General features: G+C 45.3%; 1 protein-coding gene across 1 annotated transcript; it reads right to left on the reverse strand.

Annotated features, from left to right (window-relative positions):
* Positions 1 to 10,655: 10,655 nt before the first annotated feature.
* On the reverse strand, positions 10,656 to 12,483 carry Maf (MAF bZIP transcription factor). The gene has a single exon (XM_051169138.1). The coding sequence runs from the start codon at positions 12,305 to 12,307 to the stop codon at positions 11,195 to 11,197; it is 1,113 nt and encodes a 370-aa protein (XP_051025095.1). The 5' UTR covers positions 12,308 to 12,483; the 3' UTR covers positions 10,656 to 11,194.
* Positions 12,484 to 20,688: the final 8,205 nt, after the last annotated feature.

Consider the following 20,688-nt stretch of genomic DNA (forward strand, 5'->3'; position numbering starts at 1 on the left):
GGGAGGAATATTGGCGTCAACCCGTTGGGAATATAACAACTATGTTAAGCTTTGACCAGGAGGGTTTACATGAGCTCAAATACTTGCAGGGCATTTTACAATTTTAGAAAAATATTACAAAGCAATAATTGGATGTGGGCTTTGCAAAGAAAATGCCCCGCCCTCCCACCCCACCCCCCACCCCCCACACTGTCCTTCCAGGGCACGTCATTGATAGTATCTGTTATTTTTGGAGGAAAGGCATCAGCTTCATTAAATGCAATATTTGGCATCTTGCCTGAAGTCTCATAAAGTAGCTGTCTTTTTTAGATGGTTGGTGTCATTTTCTCCAAGATGACCTCTATGCTTCGGCTACCTGGGCAACCTATCGATTATCTAACCATTTACTTTCCAAAGCTGGTGGCAGGAGGGCCCTGGTCTTTACACACCTGAACTGAGTCCAAAAGCCAGTACAACGTTGTGTGTGTGTATGTGTGTGTGTGTGTGTGTGTGTGTGTGTGTGTGTGTGTGTGTGTGTGTGTTTATTTGTTTGTTTGTTTGGCTTGGTTTTGTTTTGGCCACTTTTTCCTAGACCAGTCACTGGGGAGGTGGGAGGGCCAGGGTGTTTCTGGTACAAGTGAGAGAGGAGAGTTTTGAGCTGGATTATGATGCCCGACAGTGTAGAGCCTCTCACCCTGCCCACCGAAGAGGTTGCTGTTGCTCTAACAGCGTGTGAGTGAACACCAACATTCAAGTTCATATTTCAAAGGGGCTCAGTACCTTCTTCCTACCACAGTGAGTGCATCAGAAAGCAGAAAGCATACCCTGAAAATATGTCACAGGTTGTCTGTTGTGTCTCACAATGGCTCTAGTCAGGTGTGGGGAAAGGGTGTCACTTGTCTTTCAGAGGTGAGGGTTTTTCTAAGACAAGCTGAAGCAAGCCCAGTTCTTCTGCAACTGCAGGGCCAAACGTACTCTGTGACCATTTTAATTTCATAGAGTAGAAACTGCAGATTTATCTCTAAATGGCTTTCGTACTTCAGTGTGTTACTTTAAAGGGGGAAATTATATAAATATGGCAAAGGGCAGATTATTTTGAATTCGTTGTCTAAAAACAGAACGACACAAGTGTGGGTTTTAAAACAGGTTTGGAATGGTATAGTCACCACTGGGCCTTTTTGTTTTCCTATTTTTCTGTCCTGCCAAAAGGATTTTAAAAATAATCTAACAGTATTTTTAAAAATACTTTTATTTTATTACACATGTATAAAACACACTACATACAGCAGGGAGAACCATGGTACCTGTGATGCCTACTTCTTGTTTTGGTCAAAATATTCACCTTCATAGTTAAAAGTCCTTGATGAAAATACTGAGAGTTAAAATATAGAATATTTGTTCTGAAGGCATAGGGGATTGCCTAACTCCACCCCTCCTAAAAGGACAGTGCCTATGAGAAAGAGGCTACCTGAGCCAAAACCATCCATGCATGTTTCTTTTTCAAGTCTGCCGTATGGAGACAATTACTAGGTGCTTGCAGCTTGTCTGGCATTGTGTTGGATCCAGAAAGGCAAATAACAACTGAAGAACACCTCAGAAAATGTGGTGGTTTTTTTTTTTTTTTTCTGTAAGGGGGCACTCACAGACTGTGTAAAGTCCCAAGCATAAAGAGACGTGGTAAAGGTTTTTAAACAGGCTACCCGGTGTCCCTTGCCCCCACTTTAATCTTCTTCTGCCTAATCAAAGTGGGAAAAGGGGGGCAAATCTGGAAAATGAATAGATAAAACACAGATGCTCTGGAGCTCTGAAATGCTCATTTTGTTTACAGAAAGTCGCAGGGTGCTGGGAGGTAGAGTGGAGTCTCAAAGCGAGGTTCGAGGACCCTGGCAGCTTGCCTTCCCCCTCCCAGGTGCAGCTGTGCAGCTCCAAGGGTAGTTCTGATGGCCTAGGTCTACTCCACCCAAAGTCACCCTTTGTGGGCAAACTTCAGCCAGCTCCCAAAGCACACTTCAGCTCCCCTCAGGGACGCTGGCACAGGATCTGACAGGGGGCCCAAGGACAAGCCCATTGTGTCTGCCACTGATGCTCCTAGCACCAGGCTGCCTTCTGGGTGACACTGGTACCTGATCCCCAAACATGCACCAGTTTCGCATAAGCCAGTAGCTGCAGACAAGGCAGCGGTGAGGGACTTCGTGGTGGCCTAAGGAAGTCACTGACCACAGGCAGCCGTCCTGGCTTTTGGGACAGCCTTTTGCTGCCAGCAGATTCCTACCCAGGCCGATCACCAGTCAAAGAAGACCCTGAAGGTGTTCAGAACTCCGCTCCCCTCAGCTCTGGCTAGAAATTGGGGCCAGCTTTGTGGCTGATCCTCAAAAGGCAAGTGTATGTATCACCGGGTGGAGGCAGAGGAGAGCTCTTTGTGGTGTGGTGAGAAGCATTTGGATGCCAGGGAAATGGGGGTCAGTCTCATCCTTTTCTCTGACGGTTTTCTGTTGACTCCAGGCTGCGGAGAGCAGCTTTATATCTTGAGCAAGGAAGCATCACTAGGCTCAGCTTTCTACAGATACCTGGACTTCTTCATTCTCTGCCTTTGTCGGCACATACAGTGAGCCTAGGGTGGCTTGTGGTGGGGTTAATTGCTTCCTGGCTGGAAGATCATGTCCCCCTCCCTCGGGGTGGGGCACTCTCTCATGGTGTGGTGCGACTGACATGCCAGGTCAGGGTTCTGACAAGAGGTGGACACTGGATGTGACATGGGTCAGCTGTTAAGCGGCCCATTACTGGTGCTAAGGGCCTTACTACTTTTTAGCAATCTGGGCAGCAGTGTGTGTGTGTGTGTGTGTGTGTGTGTGAGAGAGAGAGAGAGAGAGAGAGAGAGAGAGAGAGAGAGAGAGAGAGAGAGAGAGAGAGAGAGAGACTAGGGGTCTGCCAGCCATTTATCAGTGCTCCTACAAAAATACTTCTTGGGAGGGTCCCTGTGATGACCCTAGGCAACTGGAGGCCATAGGTCAAGGTTGGCCTTTGTCAGTAATCCCTTCCTCAGCAGCTGTGGTGCCTTCCTCTCCTCTGCATTTTAAGCCTTGATTAAAATGGCCCATTGTCTTACAGAGACACCAGGTGCCAGGTTCATGTTTCTTCTTGGAAAGTTCCCACAGGAGGTCTAAACCACTTCTAGAAGCTTCCAGAAGTAGATGGTGTCACATAAATCCCCGGGCAAATATTGGTTGCCAAAGGGGCATGTGTACCCTTGTCTTGATTCACAGGTCACAGCTGTTCTTGAAAGCTGTCCATCAAGACTCCTCTTCCTTGCCTAGTTCTGCGAGATATGGCAACTTCTCTAAAGCAAGCGCCAGGAAATACCTTCTTCTGGGGGGCTCGGCTTGGAAGCCGGCAGGAGTGGGAATCAGACCGGGTTCCAGTTGAGAAATCTAGGAACACAATCAGCCAGGCCAGGCTTGGAGTGAGGGTGGGCGAGAACTGAACTCTTAGAACTGTTTCCTTTCCTCCTTTTCTTTTTGTTCCAAAGAAGCAGGGAGGCACCCCACCCCAGCCCCCCTTCTTGAATTAATGTCCCTTTCTAATGGCAACTAAAAAGTCAAGATAAATTTGTGCAGAGGGGAGGAATGCGATGTCGTAATCTCCAAGTCTACTAGGGGGTCATTTCTGATTTAATAAAAAAATGAAGACAACAGAAAGTTGAGTTGTGCTGGATGCAAGAGGAGGTGCTCAGCAGATGCCCCTTCTGATCTCAGGGAGGAACCCCACATTCCTATCACAGCCTCCCTCTGGAAAATGTGTCTGGGGAGTTTCTTAAAACACATCCAACTGATGCACAGTCATATAAACATCTGATTTCTGTTGATGTGTGCTTTCTATATCAGCCTTGTTCTGTTGGACAGACCTCTCTCTCTCTCCCTCTCTCTCTCTCTCTCTCTCTCTCTCTCTCTCTCACACACACACACACACACACGGCTTTTAAATTTAACCTATCAGTAGCTGTTGTGATGTCATAAAACGTAGGGCAGTGTACCCACAAATACTGGGTACAGTGTCTGCCTGGTTCAAAATGTTACCACTTTCAAACAAACAACTAAATACATTCACAAATGCTCCCTCCAATTAAGACACTAATAATTTCCTCAACGCCTCCTTTCTCGTTGGATCCCTATTTAAACAACAACAACAACAAAACTTGGGTGCATATACTGTTGGAGAAGCTGGGTATGAACGAGTCCTGCGTTGTGTGTCCCCTGGCACTGACTTTTGGCCTCTGAGCAGGCGAACGCTCCTGACATTATTCACTCAGGGGATTCTTGCCTTCTAAGTCTTTCTCCTCTCTCACCTCCTACAGTTGCTGCAGGGACCTGGGCTACTCTATCCTCGGTACAGGGCAATTTGATCTTGCTTGGTTCTTTTTTGTCAGCCCTTTCTAGAGGCTAACAAGGCCCCCAGTTGGTCTCAAGACTGCATTGCTTTATGTCCCTGAGGGCCACGAGCCAGCCCTACAAGCTGAGATTCCTTCACCATGTGTCCAACTCCTGGCTAGAGTCAAAATGCCTGAGAGGGGCCGGTTTGTTCAGGAGTAGCAAAGCCTTGAAAGAATTGCTCCTTTCTGGGGCTTTTAATGTTGGCATTTTAAAGGTTTGTATTAAAAAGTGACTAAAAACTAGCTCTTGAGAATGTGTAGTAAGGGTTTTCCTGTTTCAGGCAAATTCAAAAACAAATCCTGGACCCTGCTCTCTGTCCCTGTCCCCTAGGGCTGCTCTACCCTGGACTTGGAATATCTTTGAGGATCAGCTAAAAGCGAAAACAAACTTCAGGAAAGCGCAGTGTTCATTCAGTATCTTGAGGAATAAACTGAGCTGGTTGAAACCACAGCCTTGGACTGCAGAGGAAATGTCCCTAAATCCCCCAAACAACAGAAACTAAGGGTCAGTGCCTCTTCCAAGAAAAGAGCTAAATTGCTCTTTTTCTAATCAAATGTAAGTCAATCACAGTGGGAAGTCTTGCAAATCAGCCCTCCAAAGTGTGCTGTAGGGCTGTCTTCCGATGCCTCTCTCTCTGACAGCTTCTGAGAGCGTGCTAAGGTCTCAGAACAGCAGTGTGAGGTTTTTGGACACAGTGATCAGATGTCTGAAGGCTGTCACTCCGACTTTTCATCTTCCTTTCTCTTTCTCTCAAGGAGGGGGGAGGGGAGGGAGGGAGGGAGGGAGAAAGAGACAGAGACAGAAACAGAGACAGAGACAGAGACAGCGAGAGCGCCAGAGATGCCATAGTCATAATCGGACTTTTAAAAAGACTGACTGGTCTAATATAGAGCAGGAGTGTTGTGTCAAGCTCAGAATGTGCAAGTTTTCCTCAGTCAGAACAGAGCAAGACTACAAAGCCCCTGGATGTTCTGTCTGTGCTCTGGGGCTTTGGGATGTGTCATTAGCAACTTCTGTGACTTGGACCAGGAAATGCAGGAAGCCTGGCTCAGCCAGCCAAGCGGTATGCCATGGCCGTGAAGGTGACCATCCTTTTTCTCCCTTCATCATTTTAACAGTAACATTGGTGGTTTGGCCAGAGGAAGTTCTATTTAAAAGCCCCAAACATTTAGAATTGATGTTACCACATAAAAAGGACTAGGGTAAAGGGAAAGGGGAGGAAAGAACAGGGTGCTAGCACCAGATACATTCAGCAAAAATGAGCACACCCCATTGTATTCTCTCCGGACAGGGTCTCTATGGTAATGGAACCAAACTGTAAAGACCTACATGATAGAATCATCAGTAGGGTACAGGTTAGGCCTATCTGATGTCAACATATTAATATGTCAGATATGCTGTGGAAAATGGCTATTTTTTTAGAGAGGGGATATATATATATATATATATATATATATATATATATATCAGGAAATTAAAAGGAATTGATTTTTTGTGAAATATCTGAAGAATAAAACATTGCATACGGTGTATGTGGGAGAAGCAGACAGAGGGTGTGCATTTAACTAACTGTTTTTTGCCACGTATTAGTTTCATGTATAGCTATGTCTGACAAATCATGTTTGACATCAATAGAAACTAGTCAATACTAGTATCATTGGGGGCTTTGGAAAACTAAGATGTTTCATTCACATAAAGCTGCTGCACCTAGCATAGGTTTGGGGAGAGAAGTCGAATTCTTGCTTTTTTTTTTTTTTTTTTTTTTTTTTTTTTTCCTTAGTACAGTTCTCTGCCAGGAAAACAATAAAAAATGGAAATATTCTGTTAAAAATATGCATGCCTAAATTCTCTTTTAAAATGTTTTTGGCAAAGTTTTCTTTATAGATATATTTGTAACACACACACACAAACACACACACACACACACAGAGAGAGAGAGAGAGAGAGAGAGAGAGATGCGCACAGAGGTTCCAATTCCAGTAGATTTTAAAAATCTATTATAGGCTGAAAGCTGTCACGCCTGTTTGGTGGTATGCCTGATACAGGGCTAAGCGCAGGGCCCTTTCCTGTACATCTGTGAGTCGTTCACACGAGAAGTGTAGTTAATTGTTTAGTGTGGTGGTTACATATTCATTGCCCTTCTTTTTTAGAAAGAACATGAAATGGAAATCACTCTCCCAAAGCACAAAGAACTTTCTAATGTACAGTGTGCATACATCTTACGTGCATCTCATACCTTATGAACACATTGTGCGCATGCGGCTGGGCTTCCCCGATGTGGCATATCCCACTGAAGACTCTAAACTTGCCAGTGGGCTGTTCCGTTATTGGAATGAAAGGAATTTTAACACTATTTAGACAAATGCAGTGTAAAGGGGAAAGCCGGGCTTTCTTATTTGATTTTATTTTTCTTTCTTTCCTTCCTTTGTTTTTAAACTGGGGAATCTCTTTGTAATAATGGGCATTTGGGCAGGATACGCTGTTTTGTGTTCAGTTGTGTTTATTTTCCAAAGTTTCATGCTGTCTGAAAGTGCTTTTCAGGGGAGGTTAACTTCTCCTTTGAGCCAGTCACTCAGCTTCATTTCACTCTGATGCTGGTGTTTCGTTTTCTAATATCTGGGGCCCAAACTGGCTTCTAATCTTGAATTGCCTTATAGAATTCTATCAAGATGCTTACTTGTATAATTGTATTCCTCTGCAACCCAGGTCTCACTCTTCGATAAATAACTGCAGCTATTGTGTTACGAATGTCACTCTTATTCTAATAATATATTTGCCTAAACTCTTCCTTCCGGTGCTGAGCTTTTGGTCCAAGTGGCGTACCCATTCCCTCCCCTCCAGTCTCGCGATATGTGTCTATTTTCTGGCTGTAATCAGAGAAATGAAAATCTCTAACACTGAGGATGGCTAGCTTACAGCTTAGGAGAGAGAAGTTTGACAATTAAGATTTCTGTCAGGCAAAACTAAGTGTTTGGGGGGGGAGGGGACTCACGTTCAAGTTCATCAAGAGAGGTTACCCTATCAAGTGTAAGCAATGTCTTGTGTTCTGTGCAAAACAGCCAGGAGGGCCCGTGAGAAACTAGCCAGAACCCACCAGCCTGGAGAACTGAGAACTACCTGTTTCCTTAGAATTCAGTTCTTCTCTATGGGTTGCAATATTATCTTGTTTTTCTTTTAAAAAGGAAAGAGAGTTGAAAACCAAACCAAACAAAGGTCATTGCATTTATCTATATTTTCCAAACAGTGTTGGCTTTGTCTACTATGGGATTAACTTCCAGGGAGGCGTAGGAAAAAAAAATAATAACTGGCCTGTATTTGAAACATGGTTGCAGGAATTTGTGTCAGTTTTAAATGGGTCAGGGTTTAGGAATTCAACTGAAGGTAATTGAGATTTTTTTTTCTAAGTTATCTATCAATTAGACCCCCGTTCATAACTCGCTTTGAGGGCAAACAGCAAGATATCAGAGCACACCTTTCTCCCCGTGAAGGCATTATTTTTTCCTTACATTTATATTTTTGGAGGACTCATGTAATACGTAATTATCCCTAGCTTGTCTGTATGGAGACAGCTCTTTGAATATTCCCAGGGAAATGCAGTTAGCAAACACAGATAAAGGCTGGTGTGAACTGGAAAGTCTGTTGTGGGTTTGGGGATGGGGTGGGGGTGGGGGTGGGGGAGCATCAGGAAATGTAGACTTTCTTTTTCCCATTTTTTGACAAATGACTAGCAAAGTTAAAAAAAAAAAAAAGGCAAAAATCAAACAACCCTGATTTGTGCAAAGTGTTTATGTTTAGTCTTGTCAAGACTGTGCTAACAAGAAAATCATGACATGTAAGGCAAGAAGAAAAAATAATCACTTTTGGCCAAACGGCAAGAGTTATTTATCTTTACCATTAAATGTACATGTTCCCAAGCACCTCTGCTGAGCCAGGCTGCCTGGTCCCCATCCTTCTAGAAGGATTTGCTTCTTGGTCAGGAGCTCTGAGTCCTGTTTAGGAAACTCAGATCCACTCTCCTGGGTGTGTGTGTGTGTGTGTGTGTGTGTGTGTGTGTGTGTGTGTGTGTGACTGAGTGTCTCTCTCTTTATCTGTCTTTCTTTTTTAATGACTCAGCTCACTGGGGAACCAAAAACATTGAGGAGAAAAAAATTGAGATGTCATAATTTGTATTTATGTTAAATAGTTTAATGATACCAATCTCCTCAAATCTCAGAATAGCCTATAATTTCACCTGGAATTCCTGCCTCCAACTCCCCTGTTCAGAAATCAAAGAGGATGCATTTTGTATTTCACATCCAAGCTCGAAGACATCCAAGACATGGGACCCAGTTAATCTGTACACTAAGAAACGGAACAGAATCAAAAAAAAAAATGCAGTTTATTATTGTAGATTATTCTTTCTCTTGATATAACCAGAATTGAAAATGAAAGAGAAGCATGTGGAACATCACGCGTGGTTAGTTAGTAACTCAAGTTATAAAACAATTTTGCACAGCAAAATATGTAAAAGAAAAGTAACTGACAAGATTTTTTATATTTATTGTGGTAAGATTTACTTTTCTTTTTTCTTTCTTTTTTTTTATTTTTATTTTTTTAAAGACAGGATGTCAGTCCCTGAAAATAACATTTACTGGTTATTGCCTTTAAAACTGTGGATTTTTTTTTTAAGTTACAGAAAATCCAGTTCTGCACCACAACACAACTGTAAAAAATCTGCATCACCTTAAAACTGTGCAGTAATGCCATTTTATAACTGCATAAATTTTATTAGCGTTCTAAACAGTTTTGCGATTTTTTTTGTATTATATGCTTGCAGGTTATATCTTAGTGCAATTCAGTCCCAAATACTTTAATTTTGGAAAAAAAAAACCATACATTTTGAATGTAAAATACCCCTACAGATATAAACGGGGGCATTTCCCCTTTTAATACTTTGGTTTTTCAATACAGTCCATGGTATAGCAAGAACTACACATACCCAACTTATATTTAAGTAGCAAGCACATGCTTCAGAGGCTACTTTTTAAACAGTCCCCTTGCAAACTCTACCCCCCTTAACATCACAACAGTAAACAATTTAGTGCATCGGTCTTTAAAAAAATCTACAGCTACACAGACCTAACTCTTTCAAATTTATCTATAACATTCCTTTATCTGTAGCATACATTTTAACTGGGCTAACAGATTATAAAAACTAGAATTAAATTATATACTAGAAACCCATAGCATTCCACATTTGACAATGACCAAAAGCCAAAATAAAATAAAATAAAATAAACCAAACCAAAAAAAAAAAAAAAAATTGGGGCAGATTTCTTTTTCTTTCTTTTCAAAGAAAATTTAGACTGCTTTTGGCAACAGCACAATTTAAAGTGCCCCAAAGCAGGTGTCATTGTTTCTATAAAAGAAAACATTTAATTTATGTTCTGTAATATTTGCCATGTAAATTTGTAGCCCATTCTGGTATCTTTGACAAGGAATGCCTTCAGTGCCTTTACAATGGGGAGGCTGAAGTTCATAGTAACTCAAAGCAGTCAGGAGTAGAAGCAACTTTTCAAGGGAAGAAGGCTCTGGGGTTGTACTTTTTTTTCTGTTGTTGTTCTGAACTCAAAAAAGTCATGAGGCTGTAAAACAGAGGTATGGATGCCATGCGCTAAGTCTTCAAAAGTCCATTTCCAAGCCAAAAAGGGGGAAAAAGGAAAAAAAAATAATTATACCATACATGTCCAGCATGCAGGTTTTTTTATTAATATAATGTCTCTTTTCCATAATGTCTTTGAAACTGTTATAGTTCATTGTTGCTAAGACAAAGTAGCAAGCATCGTAATGCATGAGATGAGAGTAAGTTTGTTTTTGTGTTTTTTGTTTGTTTGTTTTTTAATGGCAGACTAAACTTTCAGATTTGGCACCATAAGGCCAAAACTCAGGAGTCACACCCAGAAGGTTGATGCAGGCTTGACTGTGGCAGGTTCAGGAGTGGCTTTAGTTTGTTCTGTTTTAGCATAACAATGCTAAAAAAAAAACCCGGTGGAACTCAGCGCGCTGCAAGGTCTATAGCATTTCACATTTTTTTTTCTTTGCAAGCTCAATCTCACAGAAAAACTCAGAAGGAGAGAAAAAAACAACCGTACTTTTTCTTTTCTTTTATCTCAAGAACATGGTGCAGAGAGAGTGAGAGCGGAGGTTGGGAAACACAGCAAGCTCCAAAAAAATTAATAATAATAATAATAATAAACAAAAACAAAGAAAAAAGAAAAAGAAAATCCAAACAAAATAAACACACACACACACACTGAGAATGAATACCAGTTCATGAACTGAAAAAGAAGAAAAAAAATACAGGCGATTGATGGCTGGATTCAAAGGTGAGCCATGTCCTACATGAAATTCTTTGCTCAGATCTTTGACCCTTGTGCAAGTCCGGGGTGTGTGGGGGGCGGGTGGTGTAAAAAGAATTAAAAAAAAAAAAAAAAAAAAAAAAAGAACAAAACAACCAAGCTAGCAAGTTATGGGGAATTCAGGTTGGCAATCCATGAGCCAGACACCCCTACCCTCCCCAATTCAAAAGAGCCACCACCACCACCACCACCACAAGCTTGGTGTGTGTGTGTGTGTGTGTGTGTGTGTGTGTGTGTGTGTGTGTCTGTGTGTAGGGCCAAGGGGAGCAAACTCGCCAGGGGAGGGGGCGAGGTGGTGGCGAGCGTGGTCCTGCAACTAGCAAGCCCACTCAGGAGCCGGACCCCCACGGAGCATTTAACAAGGTGGCTAGCTGGGATCGCGTGTCACACTCACATGAAAAATTCGGGAGAGGACGGGTTGTCGCTGCTCGAGCCGTTTTCTCGGAACCCGCTGCTCACCAACTTCTCGTATTTCTCCTTGTAGGCGTCCCTTTCGCGCACCAGCCTGGAGATCTCCTGCTTGAGGTGGTCGACCTGCTGCAGCAGCTGGTTCTTCTCGGACTCCAGGACGTGTCTCTGCTGCACCCTCTTGAAGCGGCAGGACTGGGCATAGCCGCGGTTTTTCAGGGTCCGCCTCTTCTGCTTCAGTCGGATCACCTCCTCCTTGCTGACCCCGCGCAGCTGCCGGTTCAACTCGCGCACCGACATGGTCACCAACTGCTCGTCCGAGAAGCGGTCATCGAAGTGCAGGCCGCCGGCGGCATGGTGCGGGTGCAGGGCGCCCCCCGCCCCCGCCGCGCCCCCGCCGCCGCCGCCGCCGCCACCGCCCCCGGCGCTGGCCGGGCCACCGCCGCCTGCGCCACCAGCGCCGCCCGCAGAGGCGGACGCGCCGCCTGCGGCTCCCGGGGCGCCGGCCGTCGGGTGGTGGTGGTGCCCCGCGGCGTGGTGGTGGTGGTGATGGTAGTGTGGTGCTGCGCCGCTCTGCGCAGCGGCCGCTGCGATCACGGCGGACACCACGGCGGCGGCGGGGCCCATCTCCTCTCCGCTGCTGCCCAGGGAGGCTCCGGCACCGGCTCCTGCTGCCGCGGCCAGCTGCTGCGCTCCCCGCGCATAGCCATCGAAGCCACCCTGGAGCTGGTGGCTGTTGCTGATGAGAGCCTCGACCGCGTCCTCCGGGCTGAAGCCCAGCGCCTCCGGGTTGAGCTGCTGCGGGTAGCCGGTCATCCAGTAGTAGTCTTCCAGGTGCGCCTTCTGTTCACTGCCCGAGCCTGGGCTGGGCGCCGAGAAGCTGGGGGACGGGGGCACCGAGCTGCAGGGCGTGCTCATGGGGGTGGAGGACAGCGAGCCCCCGGCGATGAGACGGCCGCACTGGCTGATGATGCGGTCGGTCTCCACCGGTTCCTTTTTCACTTCAAACTTCATCAGATCGAAGTCATTAACATATTCCATGGCCAGGGGACTGGTGGGCAGGTCGGAATTGTTCATTGCCAGTTCTGAAGCCATCCTCCTGCCTCCGCCGCCGCCGCCGCCGCTCCGCCAGATGGGCTGCAGGAGAGGGGCCAGCGGGCTGTGCTGGGTGGCCAGCGGGTGAGCCAGCTTGCCGGGCTAGGGCGCTTCTAGCTAGCGCGGCGGTGGCTGTGGCCCGAAAGCTCGAGCGTGCACACACCCCCCGCCCTGCCCGCAGCCCCCCGCGCCCGCCCTCCCTCCCCCCTGCTCACGCCAATGTGCTCTCTCTCTTTCTCTCTCTTGCTCTCTCTCTCTCTCCGGCTCGCCCCGGGCCCCCTCCTCGCCTGCTCGCCTCCCTGAGCTCCGATCCCGGGCGCTTCAGGCTCGGAAAGGTCCTCCACGGCTGGCGGTGGCGATGGTGATGACGGCGGCAGAGAGGATGCCGGAGGAGCCTGGCCCGGTGCGCGGCGTCCCCGGCTTGCCGCTCCGCTGCGCGCTTTGCATAAGGAGGGCTCGCCTAAGCCGGCCCGGCTGCAGGCGGGGCTCGCTCTGCTGCTGCTCCAAGGCTGTGTGGGGCGGCGGGTGGCTGTCCTGGAGGCACAACCCTCGGCACCTGGGTAGTTAACACTTCAGGCTTCTTTCCTCTTCTGACTGGCTCTTATGGTTACTATTATTATTTTCTTTTCTTTCTCCGGATCCCTCGCGCGCGCGCGCGCGCGCTGTCTCTTTCACCCTCTCCCTCCGTGCAAAGTGCAAGACCAAGGTGCAGGCCGGCTGGAGGCAAGGGAAGGGGAGAGTTTAGTTCTTTCTTGCCTTTAAAAAATTTTTTTTTGGTTTTCTCTTTTATCTCTTTTTTAAAAAGCAAAATTGCAAAGTCTTGGGCCAAGGCAAAGCCAAGAGCAAAAGGGTGGGGGGAGAGGCCGAGCGGACAAGCAGCCGGAGCTACAGCTCCAAGATGAAAAAATATTTTAAAGCCTCTGATCCTGCGAGAAGAGTTTAAAGCAATTGCTGAGTTTTATAGCACACGTGACGTCAGGCTCAAATGGGAAATTGACTGGCACTCTCAGCCAATGGGAGGCAGCAAATGCGGCCGCGATTAGCATAATAGTATAGAAACAAGGAAACTTTTCGGAGCTGTCAATCACAGCCCAATCAGCTGACTGTCAGCTGGGGCAGGCTAGCTTAACCCTTGCGGCGCCGCTACTCGGGCGCAGGCAGGGAGCAACATCCCCCACCCCCAATCCCGCCGCGTGAGAAGTTTAGTGCACCAGGGGACGGAGTTCTCTAAAAGGGCAGCTGGAATCAGGGAGAACTCAGGAGGACAGTTTGCTTTGGAGCTGGAGAGAGGCCTGCCCTGCTGAGCCTCAGCTCTAGCGCTGCAGAGATCCGCCTGTGCCTCTCTAGTCCCCTACCGATCTCGCACCCCGACAAGGTGTATTCATTCGTTTTGCAGTTTTCGCTCTTTGCATTCTTCTGCATCCTCCGTGGCTGTTGGGAGTGGAGGACACCTTCCTTACCTAAATCTGATGCTCAGGGCCCAACTTGACTCAACTCTTTGTCCCGCTCCGAGTGAGGTGATCAGACGGGGGCGCCAAGGGTGCGGGGACGCAGAGTGCGTGCGCTGCGCGATGCGCCTGCACTGGTTGTTTGGATTTCGCGCGGAGAAGAAAGCCTGTATGACTCTTGAAAAACGAGGGGACCTAACGTGTTTAGGAGACGTTCTGTATAGGGACTAGCTGCCCACTGGCATCTTATGCCCTCGGAGGGCGTGATAGACTCACAGCGCCAGCAAGTTGATTCCGGGACACTTCTAGCAGGGTCAGCTCAGCTCAGCTCTCAGGCTCCCGACTCTGCCCCAGAGTTTGACTTATGTCAATCATATTCGTTCCCTCCTCTCTCCTCTTCTCTTTCTTTCTGCCTTGCCCATCCTTCCTCTCTCCCCCTTACCATCTACCATCCTTTCTATTTATGAAATTGAACTATGCTTGAGATGCTCCCACACACCCTGATCACACCATCCTCACCATTATGAAACCTGAACCCTGCTTATCAGGGTCCTGAGCGCCCTTTGCACTCCCACCTAAGCTTTGTTATTTGGTATTTAGGACATGGTGGTGAAGGGGGTGCAATACCCCAGAGCCCTCACTCCCCTCCAAGGGTTAATTTTTAAGCCGCTTTTTTCCTCCGGACAAGTCCGGAAACTCAAAGTGGGGGTGGGGTAGGGTTGCCCCCCTTCCCATTGCAAAGGCTAATAACTGGTTCAATTTTTAAAGACAGATTCTTCCAAAGCTATGCAAAAATATGGGGGTGGGGGACAGAGAAAGAAACGAAAAATAAAAGTAACTAACAACTCTTTTCTAAGATTTTAAAGCGATAGGCAAGACTGAAGAGCGGAGACTGGGAGAAATCAAGATTGTCTGAAGCTGTCCTCTATTTGGAAGAAGTGCTCACCGATCTGGAAATTGAGACTACTGATTTCTTCGACTAATGAAATGCATTTGGTGTTAATAGTATTTATTTTAACTCTGTGGAGGGGGTGTCTATGAGGGTGTACTTAAAAAAAAAAAAAAAAATTCGAAAAACCTGCAAAAGAATCCAGAGTAAAAACTATTGTTGGATCGAGTTCGTTTTTACCTCAACAGCGCCACCTTTCGGCAAAGGTTAGTTGAAAATTGATCTCTGGTTTTTAAGAAAAGTACAAAGACTGATTTCCCAGTGTGGGAAGAGGCAAGAGGCACTGAAAGTCACAGTGGGAGAACTCAACCTTGCAGGGAAAGGGGCTACAGAAACTGCGAGCAGGTGCTGCAGTCCTCTTTTCTCTAATGCCCTCATTCGATGCTTGAGAAGAGGTCCGGAGACACAGCCTTTGGAGGATGTTATTCGGGCTGAGAAACCTGTGCATGTTGATGCCAAGTAACAGGGCCCAGTCTCTTTCAAAGTGCCTGGAAGGATTTTCAGGCTGCTTTGTGACAATAACAATAGCCTTAAGTCTCCTTGCAATTCAATGATATACGAGACATCTCTCCCTAAGCAAAGTTACTGCAGTGGTTTAAAATTGTTTATCTGAAAAGTGAGTCTCAGAAAAACCTGACTTCGGACACTTAAGTCATATATTAAGCCAGCTTCGTGAACATTGCACCTAAGTGTGGTCTCAAACTCACCCATAGCATTCTTTGCAGTTTATAAAGAGGCTTTAGGAGTCACTCACTGGCTTGGGACACCAGATTAGACCAGTGTTAATTTCTCATCAACAAACTCTGGCACCCCTACTGGTAAACACCCTGGGAGATGTGTCCAGGCACCCTCATTCTAAAGGGCCTGTTTGTATTTTCTACACAAGCCATTCCTTTTGCACTGTTAACTGCACAACTGTTTATAAACGTGGTTTTGGTTTTTATAGGAGTGTTTTGTTAGAGTGGCATGAACTGTGTTTAGTTCCAGTTTGGGGAAGAAAGAGTGAAGACTATGTCAATATGTATGTGACCTAAGTGACTTCTGTCTTTGCTTTCTTCCTTTTAAGCAATATTTTACCTAGTGATGAAGTTAAGGAATTATAATGCACATTTGAAAGAAAAGCCAGTGTTTAAAATCTCATAAATGTTGGGCTGGTTAGCTGTGGTTTTCTACGTCTTTTTAAAAATCATTAACCAGAGATGCCTAATGCTTATGTTTTTATGTAAAATATGAATATGCATCTTTATAAAGAATGTATTTTTATCATAGTTTTCAGGCACTAAGTTTCTACGTGTACTCTCCAACTCTCAAAAAATGTATATTTTGAGCCAGGGACACGGAGACTGCTATATTTATAAATAAGCAACATTTCATGAGCAAAAGTTGCTGATGATGGAGAGCATGCCCTATAGCTTCATGGCCACATACCCAATTGTCACAATTATATACTATTTCTAGACATTCAGGGACCATGTTTGGCCAGCTAACTATATTATTAGCTACACTTTTTTTTTAATGGTCTATTTTTTTATTCTTGCTATTGTCAGCCATGGCATTTTTCTTCTTGTTTTTGCAGAGCCTTTTACAATCTTCCCACTTTCGTTTAAAGGAAAACGAGAGGGGAGGTCAGCGATATTTTTAAAGGCACGTAGCTGGCGTGCTTTCAGGCTTAGCACTTGGGTCCCATCTTTGTCCCCTTTACTTCATTGCTTAGTGATGCACAGGAGGTGTCTAAACATTTACAGTTTGCTGTTAGCGGCGTTTCTTTGATAACAATCGCAAACTCTCATTTTAATTTAGTCCCATTCAGGTTTCTGATTCCCCACAATTATAGCAGGCCACAGTGCTTGCGACTTCTTTGTTAACACTGTTTGTTTCGCTTCTAGCCAAGCCAATCTAATCCAAATACAGTATGAGCCCCCCCGCCCCCTGCCCACATACACTTTACTAATCTCAGCCAGCTATATACAGTGATTTAGAAACCACGTGTTTGTCATTATTGACCAATTCAAACTGGTAGCATTAAAGTTTCTGCAAGCAATGGATATTTATAAAAGGGTTTGGATGGGAAGGAGGGTGTCAAGGCTGATCATGTAAGACAACTTGTAAAATCAGAAAGCACAGTCATAGCTCTGAGTTGACATACATATAGCTTTATGCAAACAGATGGAGGGACCGAGAGCCCTTCGTGTCTAAACTGCGGAGATTGGGAGCTAAAAGGAATGTATTTTTTCCTGATCGTGAGTTACAACTGCTCAAATATATCATGTTTAAATCAGGCTAACAGAATCTGAAGTGAACAGGGTACAGCTAGAAGCTTCTGAGGGCTTTGTTTATGTGCGAGCTGGTTTTATGGTGCCGGACTAACCAGTGTCCGCTAAATTTCAGGAGGAAACCGACTCCATTGATTTGAAAAAGAGTTCTGAGAGAACTGGAATGATAAGACATCCTCTGTTCCTAGGTCTAGTGTTAGATAAATCCTTTTAGCCGTCTTCACTTAGCAGGATAAGTAAATCACAGACTGCTGTTAGCAGATTCATGGAAGAAAATTAATAGAATCAGACGAGATAATCTGATAATGGTAAACTTGCTGAGGAAACAGTCTTGGCTTGCATCGGAGGGCGAGAGACAACAGTCTGATTATGAAAAGTCATTATGAATAGGTAAGTTATGGGCTAAATAATCATCATAGCAATTCAGTCTTTATTAATTTTTCTCTCTTTAAGCAATTCACAGTTGTAAGTTAGAGCCATTCTGTTTGAAGACACATCTTTTATAATTTTTATTAGAGGTAATTTATTATTTGCGTTACCTGTATTTACCTCATAATTGAACATTTTGCATTCAAATTTATGTAATGCATTATGCCTGAGAATATATTTCTGCCTGATTAGCATAAATAGTCACTTCATGAATTACTAACAAAGTTTATCTTAAAATATAGGCTTGCTTTTATTAAGCAGAACACAAACATATGTACAATAAATTCAGGTCTTTTTTTTTTTTAGTGCAGTTAGAGAAAGCAAAGGGTAGACAAATGGGACTCACAGCCTTCCTTCCAGAGGTAATGTTCAGATGGGGGACTGTGGGGAACAGGGTGGGTGAATGAAAGAAGGCTCTGGGCTCTTCAAACAATGCTAAGGCTAGTTATTGGAGGACATGCACAGGCGTATGTGCTCGCATCACCACCAACAAATATATTCATGCCTTCTGCTGGGAGGGTGGGGGACTCTGAAAGCACATTAGTTGTGAGGGGCAGAGTTTAGGGATTTGGCTTATTTTATTCCTATGATAATTTTTTTTTTTTTTTTTTTTTTTTTTGGCTCTTCGGGCTTCTTTGGATGTCAGCACACGGCCTTTCGTGGTTGACAGGAGGTGTGGAAAACTCTACTGTTCTCTGAGATTTAGCACCAGGTTGTGCTAACCTCTCTTCCTTTTCTGCACCCGGCAGACCCCAGGCATGGCCAGGCAGATGGAGGCTTTAATTTAATAAATTGCTCTGGGGACACATGACTACCGGAATGAAAGGGTTTCTTTGGGTTTCCAGCAGTAGGCAGAGATGTAAAATGCTGGAGCCAGACTCCCGGCTCTTGACATTCCAAATTAACAGATCTCCACGCTTGACTCTTTTTGCCCTTTCTTTTGTCAAGGCATAGCCATTTCCTTAGATTTCTTTTTCTTTTCCTTCAATTAGAGACTGCTTATTCTCCATCCTTGCATTTTCATCCCCTTTGATCCCTGTTCTCACTTATGTGGGAAAGGGAGGAATTTGTCTCCAAAGCATTCAGTCTTTCAGAGATTTTTATTGTCTTCAACTTAAACCTGATTTTTAAAAATCCGGAGCGGGGGCTGAGTGTGTGTGTGTGGGGGGCGATATCGAATGCGTGTACTGGTTAAGAATCTTTAGGCAGTCATACCCCACTCTCCACTCAACTGTGGAGAATGTTCTGTCCATTGGCTAGATCTGGGTAGGGGTTTAAAGTTTACTGCCTGTATTGTCCTTGGCTGGTGCCTTAGTTTGAACGGGACCCCTGGGCCCAAATCTGCCTATCATAATGTTCTACTGGGGGCACTCAGAGGAAGGATAGCAGGTTACCAAGAAGAGACTTGATACCCTATGAGCATATACAGGGGGAGGAAATCCCCCTCAGGAACAGTCATAGGGGAGGGGAATAAGGGGAAAATGGGAGGGAAGGAAGAATGGGAGGATACAAGGGATGGGATAACCATTGAGATGTAACAAGAATAAATTGATAAAAAAAAAAAATCTTTAGGCAGGCCGTGTCTTTTTTTGGTTGGTTACTCAGGACACCTTGGTGATGGGGTCAGCCTTGAGAAGTGCTGTTGCCCTGGTTGTAGGGAGCTACAGATCCCTCGTTTCAGAAGCATTTAGCAGCCATTCAACCTAGTGTGTGTGTGGTGGGGGAATGCAATTCTAGCATAAACTAACCACACGTAGATGCGCTGAACTTGTTCCTGGTGGTGTTTGGGTCGGCCAGAGGCAAGGGGTCTTTTACAGCCCCATTTTGTGCTGTTCCTGGATGCATTGTGGATTCCCTGGAGCTTTCTCTTGTACTGTCCCATGAATGTCACTCAGTGGTATCCCCAAAACACCTATCCTGAGAGGGTTCCTCACCCCTACCCAAATAATAATTTAAAGCCAGACTGATAGACTCGATTGCATTTTATTCTGCAGTTTTCTAGCTCTGCTGTGCATTCTGGTGTTTAAGTAGAAATAAGACGCTTAACAAAAGAAGTGCCATGGTCCACTTCTGCCCTAAGCCCTGCATCCTGTCCTTGGGTGTCAGCCTCTGTCACATTTAAGGTACAGGAGCCTGGCCTTTGCAGAATGGAATCGTAGCATGGATATAGAGGTCCTTCTTGTCGTTCTCTTCAGAATGTATCCGTGCTAAAGGCAAAAGCCACCCCCAAGTGCTTCTCTGTTTGAGAACAGAATGTATCTAGTGAAATGCCACGTGGGGTGAAGGTGTTTGGAGATGCTAAGTTTTACACTTTTCCAGTGGGTAGAACACCTGTGAATTTTTCATGTCAGAAAAAAAAAAGAAAGAATAACGTAGTATGGATTGTGACTACCACTAAACTGATGTAGGTATAAATTGTAGTGCCTTTTCTATGGTGGAGGACCCATGGAAAGGGAAGTGCTAAGGACCTACAAGAGTCCACCTGCAACCGCAACATGCCTGTGGTTGCCTCCGGGGATGAGGGGCTCACTTCCTGTTGGTTGTGCCTTCTATCCTGCCCATCCACTTGCCCGCTCCCCCCGCCAAGACTTTTTAAGGTCATCCACATGTTGGCCCAGTGTGGCAGCTCAGTGGATAACGTCACTTGCCATGCAAGTCTGACGACTCCAGTTCAATCTCCAGACCCCACTGTGGAAAGAAAGAAGTGCCTCTGAAGAATGTTCTCGGCCTCCATGGGGAAGCTATGGCATGAGCATGCCCCTACCTACGCCCACACACAAATATTAAATAAAACGTTTAAAAATATTTTGTGTTTTTCTCTTTCGGCATCAGGTCTAAGCCCACCTCCTTCCAATATATTAGGTTCAACTGTGTACTCAAGCATCTGAGTATATGCATATGTTCATGTGTATTGATAAGGTTCCCACGTGCTGCAGGGGCTTGGAGAAATCAATATTCTTCCCCTGCCTCTCGTTTCCTTTAAGTAGACTGCTAGCATTTGAAAGTCTGCTTTGGTTTTAAGAGCCACTCCCCCTGGCTGTTGACTCCCAGGAAGGACCAGTGGATCACTGCTACTCTCTGAGTGCTTAAGCCCCAGAGCTAAACACAATTGCACTGGCCACCTTCTCTTAGCACAGCAAATGTGACACTTGGCCTCCCCGGTCACACTATGTCCCTCCCTAGTGCAGACCAGCATTTCTCAAGCTTCAGGACACATAACTCCAGGAACTGCTATCACATGTATGCTGATCTCTTCCATGCTATCTTCATGTGCTCAAAGCT

This window comes from Acomys russatus, chromosome 26 (assembly GCF_903995435.1).
Source record: "Acomys russatus chromosome 26, mAcoRus1.1, whole genome shotgun sequence".
Classification (NCBI taxonomy): domain Eukaryota; kingdom Metazoa; phylum Chordata; class Mammalia; order Rodentia; family Muridae; genus Acomys; species Acomys russatus.

What these genes read in the sequence shown, in the direction of transcription:
- Maf (XM_051169138.1), bottom strand. Translation starts at nt 12,307, where the DNA reads ATGGCTTCAGAACTGGCAATGAACAATTCCGACCTGCCCACCAGTCCC.